General features: G+C 35.5%; 1 protein-coding gene across 1 annotated transcript in view; it reads left to right on the top strand.

Moving 5' to 3' along the window:
• Positions 1–22,668, top strand: part of rho-5 (rhomboid-5) — a 464,881-nt gene that overhangs the window by 31,807 nt on the left and 410,406 nt on the right. The window contains exon 2 of the mRNA XM_090404834.1: positions 15,209–15,455. Coding sequence (XP_090260960.1) covers positions 15,226–15,455 — 230 coding nt within the window. The 5' untranslated portion in view covers positions 15,209–15,225. The remainder of the gene's footprint in view (positions 1–15,208; positions 15,456–22,668) is intronic.

Raw genomic sequence — 22,668 nt, forward strand, 5'->3', positions numbered from 1 at the left:
TAAGGAATGACTACATCAGAGGGACGATCAAGGCGGGACCGATCGGTAAGAAGGTACAAGAAAGCAGGCTGAGGCGGTTCGGTCATGTAGAGAGAAGGAGTGAGGAGTATGCTGGTAAACGAGTGGAGCATATGGAGGTGGAGGGAAGGAGGAAAAGAGGCAGGCCCAAACTCAGATGGAGAGATACGGTGGCAGAGGATCTTAGGGAGAAAGGATGGAGTCGGGAAGATGCCCTGGACCGGAGAATCTAGAAGAAGAAGATTAAAGATGGGAACGCCGACCCCGTTTAAGGATAAGGCATAGTGAAAGAAGAAGTCAGAATTGAAGGAAATACAGGAAGGTTGTTATGTTGTTGAATCTGGTGTCAGACAAGGATGTACATTATCCCCCCTGTTATTCATTATCTATATGGATCACATTATAAAAGAAAGTGGTATTAAACCTGATATCAAAATTGGAGATGTTAATCTCAAGTCTTTGCTTTATGTTATACTTCTAAATAAATCCACAACAAGTCTACAAGATTCCCTGACTGAAGTGAATAACTGTTGTAATAGATATGGTATGAGGTCAGCATTAAAAAGACAAAGATAATGAAAATAGGTAGAAACATTGAAAATATCAACTGCATTATGAATGGAGAACCTATAGAACAAGTAAAACATTTCAGTTACTTAGGCACAATATTTAGTGAAGATGATAAATTAAATATGGAAATAGACAACAGAATCAACAAAGCTGGTATGGTAGGAAGTCAACTGAATAAATTTATATAGAATAAGAGAGAAATTAGCCAAAACACTAAATTAGCTGTATACAAGACAGTATTCAAGCCAGTTTTAACTTATGGATCTGAGTGCTGGGTCAGAAGTAAAACGCTTGACCAAAGACTAGAGACACCGCAGATATGAGAGTCCTGAGAAAGATTAGGGGCATGAACAGGTGGCATCAATAATAATATCATATTAAAAACGAGGATATTAGGAAAGAACTTGACATTGTCAGCATCCAGGAATGTGTTAGTAGAGCTAATCTCAGGTGGTATGGTCACTTAAACAGAATGGGAGAGGAAAGATTAACAAAACAAGTGTTCTCTGCCAGGTTGGCAGGAAAAGACTCAGAGGAAGACCAGGATAGGATTGATACAGTCAAAAGTGCCTTAGAAGATAGAAATATAAGATATGATAATGTTGGAGTCTTGACAGGCAACAGATTGATTTGTAGGACAATTGTAGATAGGAAGTTAGTAATGATGTAAGTTTGTTATGTAGTACTATCATATCCTGCACACCTGCTTGAAGGTGTATATCAGGAATTTGATGATGATGATGGTAACTGTCATTGTTACCTTGTATTTAGTGTTGAATACTATGGCTACTCCTTTTCTCTGATTGTTATTGCCTGAATATAACATTTTGTATGTCGCTCAGCAAGATCTCTCCTTTATTTGTGTTCTTTTCAGTCAGGTCTATTATTGACCAGATGCTTATCCAATTCTTCTGCCAGTTCCATTTCTTTTTCAATGATGCTTCTTATATTGATAGTAGAAATCTTGAATTCTGCTAATATTGAGTTGGGAGGTGTTTTGGAATTTGTTCCATTAGCTAATTTTGTGCTGTTCACTCTGGTTCCATGATGCAAAGAATGGCAGCCTTGTTTAACCAGGCAACATCCTATCCAGTATGAAATTCTGTTATGCAGTATCATCATTTTACATTGTGATTTAAGCCAATAAGAATACAATTTGGTCAGCTAAATCCCAAATTGCTGGCCCATCCTTATTCGTTCAGTGTAGATACCTAACAGTGGTGCATCAGAGGAAGGTTACATCAAAAGCCCTAGTCAGTTCTCTGCCTTTCTTAAAAGGCTATGCGGAGGCAGTGCCGGCCCAAGCAACTTTTTGAGTGTGAGCAAGTTTTTTTTTTCCGCCCTTCGGTCAAAATTGTATATGTATACATAAAAATTATATATATATATACATATATATATATATATATATATATAGTGAATAAATAAATAATAATAATAAATAAAAAAAAAATACTTTTGTGTTTATTGTATAATGAGTACATAATTTTAACACAATTTTAAATATTACATAAATCACATTAAATATGACAAAACGAATATGAAAAATGCTAATTTAAGAATTAACAATTTTTAATTATTTAAAAAAAAAAGAAACCTTTCTATCCTTAATTTTGGCAAAGGATTTACTACTACTTCTGGATCTAATGTCTCGGCTATGTCACTTTCAATAGATGTGGCTAAGCCATCTAATCTCCCTTGGGACATTGTGGATCTCAAATAATTTTTAATAAGTCTTAATTTAGATAAACTGCACTCTGCACTTGCAGCTGTAGTTGGGAATGGTAAAAGAATTTGTAGTGATGTGTACATATTAAGAAAAAGACTTATGCAGTTATTTGCACAAATATAATTTAATACTTCTTTGGGAAAATAATTATTTGACTCTAATACAATATTTTTAATTCATCTAATAAATCTATTGCTGAAATATCTTTTTGATTACCATTAGACAGAACAATTGCTAAGTCGAAACAAGCTTTTTTTACTGTATCATTATCAACTTTTAAGTTACCAATGTTAAAGAGAAACCCAAAAATTGATTCATATTTATTTAGCTGTTCAAATCTCTCAGTGAAACTGTCGCTCAAAATTAGTAATTGATTAGTCAGGACATTCATAATCGAATTGAGTTTTTACATGTTGTGTTCGTGTGCTGTCGTTAATTGGGAAATCAGCATTTAACCCAATATTTAGAACAAAGTTATGGGCTTGGTGATTAACTTTCAAAAAATTATTTTCGCTTCTGTATTACATCAAGAATCTTTTCGTGACATCTAATGATTTCAAGGCGTCCATAATATTGCAAGAGATATTTTGCAATTGTTTGCTAGATGCATTGACTTCACTTAGAATGTCATATCAAACAAATGTGCCAAATGTAAACTTGAAAGAATTAATTTTTTTTTGCCAACGAACTAGCTTCCAATTTTGCTTTAATGTCTTGTTGCGCAATTAAGCTGTCATCTTCTGTGATGAAAATTAAAGCTTCATGTATTTCTTTTACAGCTTCAGCGCAACTTTCCCATCTCGTCGTGCATAAAGGTTTTAAAGTAAAATTTTGGATGTGGTTTAGAACTTCCCATCGATGACTCGATGAAGAAAAGAAATTATAGTTGATTGAATAATGTCAAAAAATAAAACTGTATCTACATTGCAGCTTGCTGCATTGCTCAATACCAAGTTCAAGGAATGCATACAACATGGAACAAAAAATGCTCTAGGATTTTTGTTCCTTAAAAGTGCTTGTACCTCTACATTCTTCCCCTTCATATTTGACCCGTTGTCATATCCCTGACCACGGATATTTTGAATATTTAAGTTTTTTTCTTCTAATAATTTTAAAATTACTTCAGCCATACCACTTCCTGTTGTATTATTAATTTGAATAAAATCTAGAAATCTTCCCTCTATTTGTATAATATCTCGGGTTTCTTCATTTTTTTCTTTTATTGAAGCATATCTTACAATTAAGGACATTTGCTCCTGCCACAAAATATCAGTGGTGCAATCAACAATTATTGAAAAATACTTAGCATGCATAATTTTAGATACATTTTTTTTTAAATTTCATTACTCAATATATTAATGATTTCATTTTGTATACATTTCCCTAAATATGAACGTGAATTTCATTGTGTTTTATGCGTTCTACATGTTTTTGTAATACGCTTCAAAATTTGGTGAATAATTCAATCAGTTTCAAAAATTTTCCATTATTATTTGATTTGAACTTCCTCTGAACGCTGTTTTCTTTTGCAAGAAATTTAATAACCGATATTATGCATTTTAAAACATGCATCCAGTGTTCTTGTTCTTGTTTGAGTAATTTTAGCTGATGTTGATCAATTGTAGTTTCATTTTTTAAACGCTTTTCCAAATCAATTCATTTTTCAAAATTATTAAAATGTTCTTGAGATTTTTTGCGGAGCTGAAGAACTTGGGACATGTGTTTCCAATCGTTATTGTCTTCCAAAATTAAGTTCATAGTTCGAATATTAGAAAATAATTTGCAGCAGAAACAAAATACTACCTTTTTTGAACTTGAGTAAATTAACCAAGATCTTTTAATGGTTTCTCCGTTACTCAAAATCCTATTATAATGTGATACATGAAAACTTCTATTATGTTCATCGCGTGGGAAAAAAGTCTCTTTTATTGAAAATTAAGTGGATATTGAATCCAACATTATTTCTTAGCCGAATATAGAAATTATATAAACTATACAAATAATGTTCGATTCAATATCCACTTAATTTTAAATAAGTTTTGCATTGCCGAAGTGAAGCCTGTTGGCTCTTTATCTCAGTTAATTATTGGTACAACTCGTATAGTAAGGAAATAACCTACATATCACTGCAACCTTGGTATTTACATCTGGTCTACCTACTCACTGATGAGACCTCAATAAAGGTCAAAACCGGTCTGGGTAGTGACCTCCTCCTGTAATGTATTAATGTACAATAGCATACATCTCCTAGGAGATGTGTTTGACATTATGGGAAAATACTAAGGACAGTGATCGTATCTTAATCCACCTTTACTATGAGTTGCTTCAGCATGTAGTACCAGGTGTTGGCTTGTGCTTGGACTGGCTGAAACTTTGTATAGTTTCTATATTCGGCATGAAACTCTTAGATCTTAGCTTTCCTATCTTAGAGTTTCTTACTCGGCTAAGAAATAATGTTGGATTCAGTATCCACTTAATTTTGAATAATTTTTGCATCGCCGAAGTGAAGCCTGTTGGCTCTTTATCTCAGTTAAAGTCTTTTGATTCAGCAGGAGGACCTAGTTTTACTAATATATCAATTATTGAATGACAAGTTTGGCCATAAAGCTGGATCGTCAAAAAGCTCGTAATTTAGTGTTGAGGTATTTGTATTTGAAGTCGAAGCTATTGGATGTTTCTCAAGAGCCTGATTATCATGTAAACACAAATTCGAATATTTTTCCGATTTCTCAGAATTTCCGATTATTTTTGTTTCTTAAATAAAAATATTCTATTTATAAGCGAATCAAATTTTCTCAATGAAATTGGATCTAAATGTTTCTATCCCAGGAATTATCAAAATAAAAATAATTATTTGGAGCTTACATAATTAGAATAAAATATAATCATCTTTATAAATATGTATATATAAGCTTAATATATTTTTAAATATATGATTAAACTTTTTCTGTCTCCAATATAATTGTAACATAAACTCTAAATTTTCCATCCTTTTACTTTTCCGCCTGTGGCATTCCGCCCTTGCCTCGTGCTGGGCTTGCGCAGAGGTCTCCAGGTGTACAGCTTTGATCCTTAAGACACTAACAGGAGTCTATTATGTTTCATTGTTGGACTGTTTAAAAGAAGAACTGAAGAAAAAACGGCCAAGATTGGTGCACAAAAAAGTGCTCTTTCATCAAGACAATGCACCTTCTCACACATTGGCCATCGCAATGGCAAAATTACACAAATTGAGGTTCATATTGGTTCCACATCCACCGTATTCTCCGAAATTGACCCCATGTGACTTCTTCTTGTTCCCAAACTTAAAAATTTGGCTCGGTGGGAAAAAATTTTCTTCGAATGAGGATGTCATCAAGGCTGTCAATGACTGTTTTGCACAATTTGACAAATCCTACTTTTTTGATGGGATGAAAAAATTGGAAACTCGCTGGATCAAACGTATAGACCTTGATGGAGACTATACGTTTGATGGAACAAACGTATAGACCTTGATGGAGACTATACTTTTTATCCAGCGAGTTTGAATCAAACGTATAGATCAAACATATAGACCTTGATGGAGACTATGTTGAGAAATAAAGGTGATTTTATCCAAAAACATGTGTTTAACTTTTTTTTTATAAAACTTTTCAAACAATCCCCATATATCTTAATTTTTATCTACTTATATCTGAAAATATTAGATTCTCAGCCCCCAGTTGGCTTTGGTCTTGATAGAAAGTGCACATCACACTTCATCCTTACTCGCTTCCTACTCAAACAGAAAGTACGAGACAATTTCTGATGTCTCACTCTCATGGACAAGTGCAGCACGATACAAATTGTCCATGCCTGGCACGAATGTGTTAAGCACTGATCTCCATACCATTTTTCAATCTGGTGAGGATAATATGCTCATCGTAAATGAGGTCTTAGGAAAATTGATGCAGCCATTCTTCTTGAGATTAAGGGAGTCTTCATTGGCCTGTTGGCCAAGTGGTTAGCATATCTGCTCTCCAACCAACAGGTCATGAGTTTGAATCCCACTATGGGTTTGGATGTTTGTGATTGTCTTTAGGTGGGAGATGAATTTCATCACCTGGTTTGAGGCCACCTTCTCCCGCTTATTGGAAGCCTGAAGTGGCTTGAAAAAGTCCCATGTTTGGTCTCAAGAGCAGGGTTTGCAAGCTATGAAAATAAATAAATTACAAAAAATATATGGAAAAAGAAATCTTTAACCCACCCAAGGTACAAATGTACTATAGGTTTACTAATGGGAACCACATTAAAAAAAAACCTTCTCCATTGTTACTGAATGCAGATATGTCTTCTTTCCCATGCCCCCCCCCAGTTTATCTTCCTATATCCTGAATACTACTGAGTTCAATCAGATCCGTTCTCTGGCTTTTCTTGGCATAAACATATCTCATCCATGGCTGTTTATGGATGTATTGGGTTTCTATAGGATCTTCATTAGTGAAGAGGGCAGAGACATCAAAGCTGACCTTTGATAAATAAAGCCAGAGAGAGTGAGAGAAAAAGAGAGAATGGATTTAATGCCAGTCTTTCTTATTCACAGTGCTGCCTTTGTAGTGTAGCTGCAAGAACAACATGCCATTATTCATTCAGATGGAAAGACCTTACTTTGAATTTAACATGTGAACCTTTATAAGAGCTTTTCAGATGACAGTGAATTCTTCAGTCTTACTCTGTGGTAATAGGATTTCCCTCCCTGAAATTCATGTTTTTAATTTGCATACTTTGTAAACTGGCCTCAGAAAAGACACAATTAACAAATATAGAATATTCGCCTCATAGCTTTAGTTGCTTCAGCTGTAATTTCAGCTAAATGAAAACCAAATGCTTCTTTTACTTAAATAAAAGAGCCAATAGGCTTTACTTTGGCGATGTATTCAGGCGATTAATTTAAATATCAAAACTTCTTATTGATAGGTAGAATTAGTCACTAAAAGCATATAAGGATATTCTGATGATCAGAGCTGTTAAAGGTAAGTGCTACAGTTGTTTTAAATGGAAAAGCATTTATCAACAAAATGAATGGGTTTCAGATTCTACCATCAACTTAGCAGTTGGTGGTGGAATCTCCTGATATTTCGCCGGCCTGGTTAGCTGATCCACTCTTCAGCCAAGAGACTGCAGGTTCGAATCTCGCCAAGGGCATAAACGTTTGTGATTGTCATACTAACATTTACCATATGTACTACTGTAACCTGGTGCAGTATGACCTCTGATGTCTTTGTGCCATAAAAATTAAATCAAAATCTAAAAGTCAATCATGATAGGACAAGCATTACAACTGTAGACTTATGCATTCCAATCACCTACCACTCTCCATGCAAAAAAACTAATCTTCACATCCTCCTTATATAGTTTCCTAAAGGATGGCCTCTTGTTCTCCCCATCCCCACTCATTCTATGAAAAATGGGTGGAGATGGGGGAGGGGGAAAACACATTAATATGGTAATTATCCCTTACCAATTTATATATCCCAATTTTGTCTCCCTCCTCCTTCTATCCACTGGACTTTGCAATCCCTCAATCTGTCCTCATCCTCAACATTCCGGAAACCACCTTAGTCGATCATCTCTGAACTGTTTTCAACATCTTTTTATCCTTTTGAAAACCAGGCAATCAAATCTGTGCACAATAATTCATATAATGGTCTGATCAAAGCTTTATCCATTGGAATCATGTCCTTTTTTGTTACTAACCTATAGTTCATTTTGTACTGTGGGTTGTCTAAAGATTTTTTTTTTCTATTTTTATCAACTTTATATGTTTTTTTGTAATGTTTTAAAATTTACTTTTTACATAGTCTGGAAACTGTGCACTACAGACCAACATGGAACTGTTTGAAGCCACGTTAGGCTTCCAATAAGCAAGGCATTGGTCTTACACTAGGTGATGAAATTCATCTCTCACCTTCTATATATTAGTGTCCTCTGCATCATCTGTAATGCTGTGCTACCCTCCCAATTTTACAAAATGAAACTTCTGAAATTTTAGGTCGCTATTCACCATTACTCCCAGATCCTCACTTACTCTATGATATTTTCACCAATCTTATACTTTGTATCCCATCTTTGCCTCCCAGAATTTTAAAACTTTACACTTTGCTACATTGAATTGATAGCCCCACTCATTCACCCAGTCTATTCAAGTCCTCTTGCAAGGCTACGACATCTATTCAACACTGTAGTTCTTCCCAACTTCACATTGTCTGCAAACAACTGTATAACGCCATTCATGCACTTCCCAGTGTCATGTACATATATTAATTAAACAACAGTGGCTCCAAAACATCCTTGGTGCACACCACTAGTGACTTTCCTCTTCAGGGATATTGCTCCCGTCCCATACACACCCTGATTATACTTCTCAGATAGCCAATTTCCAAACCACTGCACTAATCGACTATCTTACAATCTAGCAAAGGCTTTTGCACAATCTAAATATACTACTGTGTATGCATTCCCCATTATCTGCTGCATTTGTTACCTTCTTATAAGTAAGTATATTGCTAAATCATGTTCTTCTTTTATCAAACCTATGCTGTCCATCAAAGAGATTCTGCTGTTGTCAACCAGTTCTGAATCCTGGTCCTCGCTAGCTCTCATACACACCTTGATTGCATCTCCAGACAAGCAATTGGCATATAATTTGAAGCATTAGTCCCCTTCATGCCCTATCATCCCCTTCATGAAGTGGAACAGTTTTGCCATTAAAACTGTTCCTTTGGAACTTGGGCCTATCTAAAACTCATTTTAAAGAGATAAATTAAAGCTCTTAATTCCCTGAAACATTTCCTCAAGACACACAGTGATAGACCATCAAGTCCACTCAGTTCCTCATATACTTTCTGTTCACTCACTCAATAGTGCTCCCCCCCCCCCTCCACTGACTGAACTTTTGCATTGTGTTACGTTCACAAGGATGGAATATCTGAATGAATTGCTCATTTAATATCTTTACTATATCCTCCTCAATGATTATTATTGTACCATTGTCACTAACCAGTATCATCCTTCCATAATCATTCTTTCTTCTACCAGCACTTTACTTAGCAAGGAAACTTCTAAATTTTAGGACACTCAAAGAGATGGCAAGTCCCTTTATCAAAAACATTTCATTCACAGAATTAAAGATTTTATACTCAAATAGTAATAAGTTAGCTTTGACCTCCCTGCTTTCTTTAGTAATGTTTCAATCAAGATGCTATTCTTCTAATACAAGGTGAACTTGACATCACTGTTTTTTTGCATATTTTTCAGATTGGATTTTCTCCTAACCCCAGTCAATCTCTTGCATAAGAGGGGTCACAATATATGTTCTAGAAGTGTTATCATTCCACAATGAGTCTTTTGATTCCATGGACTTCCCTATATAATAATATTTTCTTCAACAACTAGAGGGTAATAATCCATGGGGGAACAGAGGTAGATAGAATGAAAGGAAGATGTGAAGTTTTTTTGCAAAAGATTCAGATAGAAGGTATGGCCATGGACTCGCAACTTTTACTTCTTCATTGCCAACGTCATTATGAATTCTTTGAACAAAAGAATCTTAATTCCATCTCTTTAAAACCAAAGATTTAGGTTCATATATATAGATGATGGATTTTCAATTTGGTTCTATATCCCCGAACCCCCAATACTTCTTGTTCCACTATCATAGGTGAGAGTACCAAAAAAAAAATAAGTTTCCCTTTTTGTAAAAACTGTTCCTGTGTAGTCACTGAATATAGTCTGTTAGTTTCAGAACTGAAATATTTGGCAAATATTAAATATTCTTGTGTTAATGTGTCTATAATTCCAAAAGTTTCCCTTTCAGTCTCCCTTATGTAGAAGAAATTTGATGCATGCTTAAAATTAGAAAAGAGAGCATAGACATTAAGTCTGGTCTTCTTGATCTTGAATTTGAATAGAGTGGTCTAGATTTTTATGTATACAGGCAGTCCCCTGGTTACAGATGGGATACGTTCCTGAGAATATCTTTAGGTCAGATTTGTATGTAACTTGGATCCCTGATGAACAGCGCATATACGGTAATAATAATAATTTTTTAATGTGAATAGTAATAATAATAATAACAACAACAACAACAACAATACTATAATGGTCAATGTTCACTATCAAAAATAATACAGTGTAATACTGTAATAATAATAATAATAATAATAATACCACCCCTGTACTGTAATAGTAAGTTACAGAAAATATTGTGCTCTTTCTTTTAATTCAAACAAACAGAATATAAAAACAAACTCATACAAAAAGTTTAGATAGGAGAAATTTCAAAAAAAAAAAAAAATATTTTGTAATGATGCATCAATGTCTTGTATACTAAAAGGGGCATTTTTTAAGGCAAGAAGGTAGGGTAACATTAATTGGAAGATGATGGAGATGGTGCTGGAGAATCAGATTCAGGTGCTATAGAAGATGGACCTGGTTCTGGAGAATCAGGGTTTGATTTTGTTGCGGGGGGGGGGGCTTGCCACTGAAGTTGGTTTCTTGAAAAAGGTATCTGGTATTATTTGCACAGCTTTTTTTTTCCTTCATAAATGGCCTTGTAGCAGCCGATGTTTTCACAAATTGCACGGTAAACCTTTGTAAACTCAATGTTAGAATCTTCTCTTCAAGCTTAGCAAATCCTACTTCAATGAGACAAAAGCCTTGGCTAATTCTTTTCTCTTAAAACTTTCTTGGCTCCGGATCTTCTGATTCTTCATGTTCTTGTGTTTCTAACAGCTGCTTCTCTATCTCCATAAGGTCTTCATTGGTTAATTCTTGTAAATGGGATTCTAGTAAGTCAGTGACATCATTTTCATTCATGTCCAATTGCAGTACATTGACATTGTCCACCACAGCTTTTCTGGCTTCAGCGATGTCTTCTTCTGTGAAGCCACAAAAATCATCACAGAATTTGAGGACACAGTTTGTTCCACACCTCTTTCATTGTTGATTGCTTGACTTCTTCCCAAGAATCAGCAATGTTTTCGATGGCATCATACATGTTATAATTCATCTTAACTTTTTAATTCGATTTTGAGTCTGATTACCCTTATGACCATGCCTCGAAAGCGAAAGTCCACTGCAAGTCCAGGTGAACCTGCAGTAAAGACAAAGGTAATCGCAATGGAAACAAAAGTAGAAATTCGGAGAAAGACCAGATTTCTACTTTTGTTTCCATTGTGATCACCTTTGTCTTTGCTGCAGGCTCACCTGGACTTGCAGTGGACTTTCGCTTTCGAGGCATGGTCATAAGGGTAATCAGACTCACAAAATCGAATTAAAAGGTTAAGACAAAAGTGATGCTGTGTGCATCAGTGATTGTATAAACAATGCTACTAGCTGCTAGTGTAAAGATGCTGTGCTTACGCCATGCGGATTTGTTTGCATGCATGGAAGAAACTAGTTCCCGAATTATTTAGTTATCAATTATCCTTATGGGGAGCCTTGGGAGCCCGTTTGTAAGTACGGAATGGCGTAAGTCAGGTTGTCTGTAACCCGGGGACCATGCATGCATGTGTATGTGTGTACTTTATATCACAATGGTCAGTCAGATCTAGCTGACCATGCCTTGAATACCTTGCACAGAATTAAATGAAAAAAGTAAAAAAACTACTATGCTTTGTTTCACCACAGAAGTAAAAAAAACAACATATAATATGTCAATTGCTTATATATTAGTGTGTTTATCAGTCTATGAGGCATGTAAAAAACTCATCAGTGACATCTACAAGGAATCATCACAGGGAGCAAACCATTCCATCCTACTCAATCCTCCATCTACATACTGCATCGTCACTATTCAGCTTTTGCTCACAATGCCATCTTTGGCCTACTAATAGTATTTTTTTTGTTTGTAAATAATTGGGTGTGTGTTTTCTGGCTAATTTGCCTGTATACAAGATGAAAGTCTGAGTTTCTGGGGTGGGGGTAGAGGAATTCTTCTTCTGTATGAGATTGTCAAACTCATCTTCAAACCAAATAAAAGTCCTAATAAAGATTCTGCTCATGATGATGAGAATTGAATCCAGGTCTTTTCAAACTGAAGGGCAGGGTGCTGTGTCTCCTCATTCTTCCAGTGGAACTATGAAGAGTTCATAAAAATGAAACTCTTTTTCCAGGAGTATCCACTGTTTCCAGGTGATATCCTCCCAGTTGCTGAGTTCAGATTTGCTTAACTTCAGTAATCTTCCAAATACAAAAACTGTCACCTTCAGTGATCACATTAATACTGTCACTTTCAAACTTATCTGGCAGCTGACAAATTATTTATTAATGATAATTTTCTCACACATTTTCATTTCTAAACTCATGTCTGGAATCACTTCTACTTGGAAAAAAAAAGTCAATTTCTTCTGTGCTATCCAAGGCATGGTCAGCTAGACCTGACTGACTGACCATATTTATGGTCATTCATTTTCATTCAAACGAGCGAAAGAAAACTGCTATGCTTCACCACAACAATTACAAATTTGAAGGACTTTTTTTTTTTTAAAAAAACCAACCTAATCTTAATAAATATGGTTGTATAAAACTTCCCAAGATGTGTGAAACTTTAATTCTTAGGCCTCCTACCAAACAGCTAAGGCTAGCCAACAGCATCCATAGAGGGCATAAAACTTTAGGCTTTTAGTTTAATCTTTTCCACTTATTTTCTTTTGCAATTTTGTGTGTGGTTTTACAGTTTTAATATTGTTTCCATGATTTAGATGAAATATCGGATTGATTAAATGTGTGTTTAATTATTTATTTGTACAAACCTCTATCCAGTTTTTTTCTGTGCTAAGGCATGGCAGGCCTTGAATGGGGATCTTCATTCCTCACTCTGCTGCAACCCCCCCCCCCCCCACCTCTAAACAGACAGAAGAAACTGTTTAGTTGACCTGAGGTCTATATAAGCCCTGGTTCTCTTAAAAAAAAAAAAAACCTCTTTGCAGTTCTTGATAAATATATGTTCAGTGGCTCAAGTCATAAATTTCAGCTTCTATCTGCTTGACACAAGTGCTAGAAAATTATCAACAAATCCAAAACAGACTTTGTAAATGCCAAATGCAAGAAGAGCTTTATCTCCTGCTCAACTGACAGTTGAGCTTTATGGTTTCTCACTGATGCTATTGGGCATAACTTCTGTCCTTCCTTGTTTTCTGATACACATCCTGATAGTACCATAGCAACAGTACCCAAAGATAAGACAGACCTCTTGGGGTCAGTCTTTTCCTTCAGCTTTTCTGTAGGCAACAAAGGCAAATCACCTGCAATACTACAATCTGCTCATCACAGGCCTTTTTTTGATCTTTTGCCAGAAGGACATCAGAAAAATTCTCATTTGTCTTGATACCAATTAGTTGCTTAGTCTACGAGGTATCCTTCCAGTTGCTTGTGCTCCCAATTTTGTATTGCTTATATAAGCTGTTATATTCATCTGGCATTTACACAACGGCATGGAAGCAAGTGTTTATGCTTGCCTCTAAAAGTGGAATGAAAGTCATCCATGAAACTATCTTCTCATTGCTTGAAACTCATTACTCTTGAAAGTGATGAAGGTCATCAGCTAGCTTCTTCACTTACTGAAGATCCATCAGTTAAGTGGTGATCACCAATATGGATTCTGTTATTCTTGTTTTACAACAGACCTTGCTAACTTTATTAAACAAATTAAAGATTTGAAGAAACTTATGTAGTTGCTCTTTACTTCCGAGGCATTTGATGGTGTCTGACATAAGTCTTCTCATCATGCTACAATCTTATGATTCCCCCCCACCCCCCACACACTACCACCACATCACCCTTTGGATTGGATTACCAGCTTTCATCACATTTCCTTGTCACTGTTGAAGCATCCTAGATTTCTGTACACCTTCCTCTTATACATTAATGACCTCTTCCTCTAACTTTGAATCCTGTTCATAGTTTTTCTAATGACAGTGCTTTCCATTCCTCTTTTTTAATTCAAGAAACCCTATAGTATGCAAATGATAGTCCTCAAGGTTTTCCACAATTAATAACTTAAATACTGATCTCACCATTCTAAAGTGGAGTGAAGACAACTCAATTTAGGGAATTTCAGTAATGTTATGACAGTCCTGTCTTAATGTTCAGATTTTGTTTCAAGATGGGAAAACTGATCTTTTTCCCTACTTGGACTCACATCCAGCTTATCCAAACATAAGCATATTACATCCATGGCCTCCTCAGCATTAAAAAAAAATTGTTGTTCAAAACTACTTGTCTTTCTCATCTCCTAACACTTTATAAATCTCAAACTGTACTCACTTGTTGGAGGCTTCATGGATTTAAATAATACTGGGAAAGGATTAAAAAATACTATTTAATTCATCCAGTATGTTCTCTCAGGCACAGAGATATCCCCAGGGAGTACATTATAAAGCTTTTAACGTGAAATGTGTGGATGAAAGATTAATCCTAACCAGAGGGGGGGCACCCTCTAGATATTTTTAATCCTTTCCCAGTGCTGTTTCAGTCCATTAAGCCACCAACGTGAATTCCTCCCAGCACTTAACACACCCAAGCTATAGTATTATCCTAGTTGAAGGATTAGATAAGCTGGTAATTTTGCTTTTTAAGACAAAATCTCTCTTTTTTCTACTTTAGGCTTTTAGTAACCAAGCTAATACTGATGCAGCTACTACTTCAGGACTCTTACAAAAATTTATATATAGGATTTGATCCAATTTCAGCTGAGATCTCACAAGCTAGCAATGATGGTATATTGTGGAAGATTTCAAATCAGATGTTTTGCCTTTTGATCAATCTTCTTGATACTTGCATTAGTACTTGTTTGCTTAAAATGCTCAGTGCACTATTGTATTATATATGTTTCTAATGAAAACATATATAGTTAATATTTTACTATAACAGGTTGAGATTTCCCCATCATGCAGCCAGGGACCATTGCTCATCATCAAGATATCACAAACTGTGGTAGAAGAAGAGCAGAAAATCTTTCACACACTGCTTCGGGGCTAATTGAAAACCCTTTGTTTGAAAGGAGTGGAGACAGAGGCATTTCAGGCGGATCTCATTCAGTCCCTGTATCCCGACAAGCATCAGAGCAGAGAAGAAGTGCATTACAAAGAGGACTGCAGCATTCAAAAACAGTTAAAGAGTAAGCCATAACTGTTTTATTTATTTATTTATTTTTTATTTAGTGTAATCTTATGGAAAATTACTAAAAAACATCTCATGCTGAACTAAAAAAAAGGTTTTGTTCATATATCAAGATGGCATTCTGAGACTCAAGTCAGTTTCACATGGTAATTCCTTAACAGTATTTTTCATATAGAAAGTTAAGTGATAGCTTTTCATGATATACTGGAAACTGCTTTGATATTAAACATTATACTGTTTTAAATTGCTTATAGTTAAGGATTAATTGGAATCAGTGAGATTATGTTGTTCTCCTGTTTTGTTAAACTGAAGTCTGCTACTCAGTCTGTTGGTTCAAGCAAGATTCTCTAAATGTTGTTTTTTTCTGAAATTAGTTTCACAATTTAAATATTGCATCTTGAACTGTCATTCATGATATATTATTCAAATGATTCAAGATGCCTTTGTAGCATAGTGGCAACTTTACAACACATTGGCAGAGGAAAGATGTGTAAGTTTGATTCTGGTTACTAATAAAGGAACTGTTTTCTAGACAGTTTTCAACTCAGTTCCTGAGTAAATTACCTTTTATTTTACATAGGTGAGTAAGGTTCCTTCTATTAGAAATAAACTTATAATTTTAACCCTATAACTCTGATCAAAAGGAACTGAGAAAAAAATTAGGAACACAATTCATTATACTATCTTCTTGTTACCTATTCTATCTTCACTGACTAGTATTTGCTTTTGTCAATCTTTGCATTATATCCTTGGCAGTTCAATCCTCAGTATCATCAACTCCCAAGTATGTAAAATTGTTCACTCCTACTGCATGCTAATCAATTTTAATTTTTCTGTTCAATTTAAGATACTTCAAGATATTTATTTTAAGACCAAACTTTGTCAGCTGTTTTGTACTGATTTTGCTTATATATATATGTGTGTGTGTGTGTATTTTGATTACAGCAATCCCTCGATTAATTCATGTTCTTTAAAACAGGTGCATGAATCAAAAATGCACTAATCGAACATAGACCTATGGGAAAAAGTATAATTCATTCCTCAAATAAATTTCTTTTTTGACCCTTAATTTTTATAAAAGAATTAGGGTATATCTCAGGGCCTAGTTAAAGGGAAACCATGAAGCTGAAAGACAATAAAACATATTCAAAGTGTAAATTTATTATTCTACTTCTTAACAAAGAATTGAGCTAATGTAGTGTGGCAGGTATTCTGTTTCTTTTTTTCATACAACTGACACTATGGTCCTGTTGCCTCTTCTACTATTTCTGAAAATTTTACTGCTTTTCTCTTCATCAGGGTCAGCCTCTAAGCATTGCTGCTTAAAAATTTCGATTGCACAAAAAATATTTTCAAATTGTTTCTGTGAAATCTCTTTGGGCTTGTCAGTGATTAAATTTTCTTCATATCCTTCAGGATCTTCCTGCTGTGCATCTAAATTTAGCAGGTCGGAATCACTCAATTTCACAGAATAAGATTTAATTAGCTTAGATTCATTTGAAAAGCCTCTAAAATCATTTGCACAATGTGGAAGTGTAAAAGTCTTGGGTGTTACTCATTTTTTTCGGATGTATGGTTTCCTATTTTGTTACTAATCTGCTTTCTAGTTGGGCTGTACCATTTGTCACACTTATGCTATTTACTAAGTTTCACCTAATCTTGTTAATCTCTAACTCTCCCTACTTTATTTGTGCTCTAAGTCTTTTTGTCTTAAAGTTTTGTCCTCCGCTTTCTTTCTTGCCCTTTGCCTCTACCACACGCAAAACTGGCTCTATATCTAACTATCGCTGGCTATACAATTGCGGTATAGTATACTTATTTTCTCAGACTCTTCTGCCAGACAAATTTATTTTTATTTACGACTCCGCTTGTCTGGAAGAAATAGTAGAGTTTAAGAATTATAAGAACAGGAACAAAGGTAAGGTCTCAGCTTAAATTTTCCTTACCATACACCAAGTCATGGCCATTCTAGATCAACACTATGCACACCGGTCCGAAATTTATTTGAGATAGTGCATTGGCAAATGATTTGATCAATTGTTGTTCAAACAAAAATTTTTATTCTAACTAAACAGTTGAGATTACAGCATAGTGGAGAGTAACTGATTCTCTCAACATATTAACATACACTCCAGCAAAATATTTTACCATTAAATTATACATTTTGCGTTCACTCAACAATCACACTCTACTTAGCATTATAAAATACACTGTAATAAGTATAGAATAACTGTTCCCTCTTACATAACTACCTTCAGAATTTTTACTTTACACCAGTACGACGTATACACTTGCCCTACCCTGATACTATACGCTTTGAAAAACTTTACCACCAACCTTTTGTAACACTTATATACAATTCTTACTTATCAATGTTCCAAAGAAAATAACAACAACATCACTTGTTTATTCACAGTTCTTTCTTTAAACACACCATCCTCTTTCATGAATAAAGCCTCTGTCAGGATATCTTGAATCTTTGCCATTACACAGGACACGTTCTTGTCTCGGACATTTTCGTACTCTATTGCTCTTGCTCCACTGGTAGCTATTCATCGACCTGAAACCTTTCGCAGGAATTGCAGTCAACTCCACGGTGGGACACACATTGTCAGATGCTCCTTGGAATTCTCTCCAAGAACATTCTAAGAGGAAATGCTGACAACATAGTTCCGCTGGTGGGTGCCAAGCCTCCAGTTACATACTTGAGTCATCGCCTCTTCTCTCTTCAGCTCAGCCGATAAGGGAACCAAAACAACAGCAGTTATGACTTCAGTAGTCTTCATAGTCTGCTCCCTTCTCTTCCCCTTTCAGCCCCTTAAATACGCTCTTTGCTCCCAACTTTGGAATGTCTGTGATTATCCATCATCATGGTGACATCACTGGTCTTCTTGCTGAAAGACTTTGCTTCAGGTACTCAATTTGTTTGCAAGTTGTTGTGAACTTTCTGATATACTATTCTTTTGTAAATCTTGGCCATGTCTAGATTTGAATTCCATGCATTTTTGTGTACAACAATTCTCGTGTTATATCTCTTTAATTTTGTGCAACTGATGATTAAGCAAAACTCCATTCTAGGTTGCTGATCAGTCATCCAATCTGCCTTATTTCTTTTATCTCTTTCCCTTCATTTCATTTGAATATCTATCTGTGCATCATCCTGAATCGTGCAAGTCTTTAAGACTTCCTTATGGAGGTTATCTTCCATGGAAGGACGTGGATCCTTTTGTTTGATTACTGTCTTCATTCTCTTTCCTTTGCTCATTCAATTTTTTTCTTCCTATTCCTTCTAATCGTTTTCCTTTAACAACTAACAGCTTTCTCTGCTTCATTTTCAGCTTCTGGAGTTATGAGTTGCATGATTGCTAATGATTTGCCAGGTCTCGTCTTGCGATTTTTTTCTCGACTGCATGAGTTAGATGAGTTTTGAGAGCTGCTGCAGGCTAGTATGATTTTTGAGTCATACTTATTTCCCTCCAGGTATATCTCCTTTGCCTATAACACTTTCTTGCAAAGTGCCCTACCTTGTTACAGCTGTAACATTGGGGGGGGGGTGCGGTTTCCTCCTCTCGTCCTTTCCTTGTTCTCAACCTCATTGTATGACTTATTATTAGAACATCCAAGCACTTAATTATCTTTTCCTACCCTTCAATTATCAGCTGTCGTTGTCTTTCCACCTCCTGTCTGATGAATTTCCTTAACGACCCTAGATCTAGTCTTTTGACCCTTCGTCAACAGCTTCGTTGTGAATCTCTAGATTCCATTTTCTTTCTTCCTCATTTCTTGTGAATCTGACTTAGCATATCAACTTTAGTTTTACTTTTGACATTAGTAGGTGTGACATTCATTTGTTCTAGGGAGTGCTTGCTTGGAATTAGAGAAGGGATGAATATCTCCAATTCTCTCCTCTCTTTCTGTAACTAAATTGTAGTACTCCTCCAAGCCCTTTATCCTCTTCTTAAATGCCACCTCCCTCAACTCATCTCTCAATCCTAATCTAAACTAGTGAAAAACTGCCCAGTCTAAATGTGGCTTTTCGTTCTTAGAGACACTCCGACTACCAGCCAAGGCCAGCAACCTATTGTAAAACTCTGATAAACTCTTTTTGTTCCCTTGCATGCACTTATGGAGTTTCCATAGGTTTAGGCTCATATTCTTAACCTTGGAGTATTCTGCTGTTAAAGTGGCTTTGAATTTCATATATATTCCAATGTGTCCCTCAGTATAGGGGAAGAATTTAGAAAGTTTTTGGCCTTGCCTATTAGTTTGTTTCTGAGAAGGATTAACAGCTGAAAGTCAGATCATCTCTCTACCTTTCTCATTTCTACAAACCTGAAATAAGAGTCTATGTCCTCATAATTGTCTCCAGAAAACGATGGAATTACAAGGTGAGGACTGAAGAATTCCTTGTCTTCCATCATACTAGAACTAATTGAGTCACTGTCGTTAGCATCTACATTCATTATTCCAAAATATATATAACAACAATCTGATCTTTTTTTGTCAAAACTACTATCTCAACCCACTTTTCTCAGGAATTATGTGGATTTTTTTTATTCTGTCGACTGTGGCATTGTAAAATTCTCGGTGTTTTTCGTTTTATTATTCATTGTTCTCGGATGTATAGTTTCCTATTTTGTTACTAATCTGCATTCTAGTCTCACTGCGCCATATGTAAAACTTATGCTATTTACTAAGTTTCGCCTAATCTTATTAATCTCTAACTCTCCCTATTTTCTTTGTTCTTTAAGCCCTTCTGTGTTAAAGTTTTGTCCTTCCCCCTTTCTTTCTTGCCCTTGCTCCTACTGCATGCAAAGCTGGCTCTACATCTGACTATCGCCATCTATACAATTGCTGTATACTTATTTTCTCAGACTCTTCTGCCAGACAAATTTATTTTTATTTATGATGCGCCAGTCTAGAAGAAATAAGAGTTTAAGAATTATAAGAACAGGAACAAAGGTAAGGTCTCAGCTAAAATCTTCCACATCCCCAACCCAAAATATCTTAGCATCAGCTTAGATCACTTTTTAACCTTCAGGAAACACCTGGAAAATGTCTGCCAAAAGTAAAAACTAGGAATATCATCAGGAAGCTTGTGTGTTTGGGATGGGGGCAGGAGCCAGCACTTTAAAATCTTCTGCCTATGTCCTAGTGTATTCTTGTGCAGAATACTGTGCTCCAGTATGGTATTCGGGTCTCCATGTCAGCAAGATCGATGTGCAACTTAACAATACTATGAGAATTATCACAGGTTGCATAAAGTCTACACCTATGAGTAACTACCAACACTCTCTAACATCATACCACCAGACATAAGGAGGAAAGCTGCTGCTAACAGAGTGGATAAAATGTATGGGAAATAACAACTTACCCATGAGGACCTCCAAAGTCTACCACCTATTCGCTTAAAGTCCCGCAACCCAATTCGGAAAACTCGGCAACCAGATACATATTCTCCTGAAACTGAATGGAGGAATCACTGGCTTACTTCAACAATAAAAAATGGACACCTTGTTACAGACCCCACAACAGAAACCCCTGACTTTGACCTGCCAATATAGCACACTCAACCGCCTATGGATGAGCCATACCAGATGTGCTACCCTGATGTACAAGTGGGGCTTGCATCAATCCCCAACATGTGACTATGGTGCTGATCAACAGACCATCATTCGTATTATCCAGGACTGCCCACTGCGGAGTTTTAAGGGCACATTGACGGACCTGTTACAGGCTACCCCAGACACAGTCCAATGGATTAGACAATCTGAACTTAAATTTGTGATTTTTAGTATCTAGTATATATATATATATATCATACTCATATCCAACTCATACGAAACGTAATGTAATTAAGACTTTTTTATATAGTGAAACCTGGGGTATCCATAACTAGAATAACACATGCCAAAGTAAATAACTTTTTTATTCACTTTGGCATGTGTTATAAACAAGAGGAAGGAACAACAATGGGCTCACCCTTATCACCTAACTTAGCCAACTTTTTTCTTGAACACCTAGAAGATAGAATTTTTACTCTTGACCTAAAACCAACAATTTGGCTATGCTATGTAATGATGTTTTTGCAGTTTGGAGTTACACAGAACTTGAACTCTACTCATTTCTACAAAAAATCAACACCCTTCGTCCTCGTATCAAGTTCACAATAGAAAAATAATCATCAAAAGATATTTCGTTTCTTGATATACATCCAGCATAAACAAGATGGATCCATTTCCACTTCTGTCCTACCAAAAACCAACTTTTTCAAGTCATTATATTATAATACATCAGCTCACCATCCATCTCAAAAATATGGCATCATAAAATCTTTAGTATCCAGAGCACACAAGATTTGTTCTTCTGAAGAATCTCTAAAACAAGAATTGGAAATTATCCAAGAAACAACCTTATTAACTGGATACGATCCAACCTAAAAAATAATTAACCACTCCCCTACAAATCAAACCACACAAGAAGAAGCCCACAGGACTCCCATATCATATATTAAAGGCATCTCTAAACGTTTGGCAAAAATTATAAAAAAAATATGTACTCATTGCTACTTACAGATCCATCAACCAAATTTACAACTTGCTACCTTCTCCAAACAAACTCTCACCAATGATGCTACTTGACATATACAAAGTACCATGTTCGTGTAACTTGTCTTACTTTGGACAAACAGGAAGATCTATAAATAAACATATCTTTGAACATCAAGACGACATCTGCCTTATCAAGCCCCACAAATCTGGCCTTGCTCAATATAGAATCTAAAATACTAACTACAGGATCCTATGGCAAAATGCTAAGCTACTACAGAGATCCATATATGAACATTAACGTTTATATAAAGAAAGTACTGAATGAAGCATTACTTCATAAACCTAATCTTAATCGGAACAACTGTCTCACTATTTCAAAGGTTTGGGAAATTGTTATCCTCAGTTATATTAAATAATTATCTGCTATATTTTAATTTCAGCCCAATAGCGTTTATCTATCAACATGCAATTGTACATGTAGAGAGATTCCAATTTAAGCATGTGCACTACTGTTTTTTGAATTCAATTCCTATTGTTGTTTGATAGTTGTACTGATGATATCTTATGATACCTAAGAAGAAATATTTATATAATAAAAAAATTAGTTATTTACTATGGCATACATGTTATTCTATAGTCATATCATTAAGAGACATTCCA

The sequence above is a fragment of the Typopeltis vanoorti genome, chromosome 15 (genome assembly GCF_054136105.1).
Source record: "Typopeltis vanoorti isolate ZY-2024b chromosome 15, IOZ_Tvanoo_1.0, whole genome shotgun sequence".
NCBI lineage: Eukaryota > Metazoa > Arthropoda > Arachnida > Uropygi > Thelyphonidae > Typopeltis > Typopeltis vanoorti.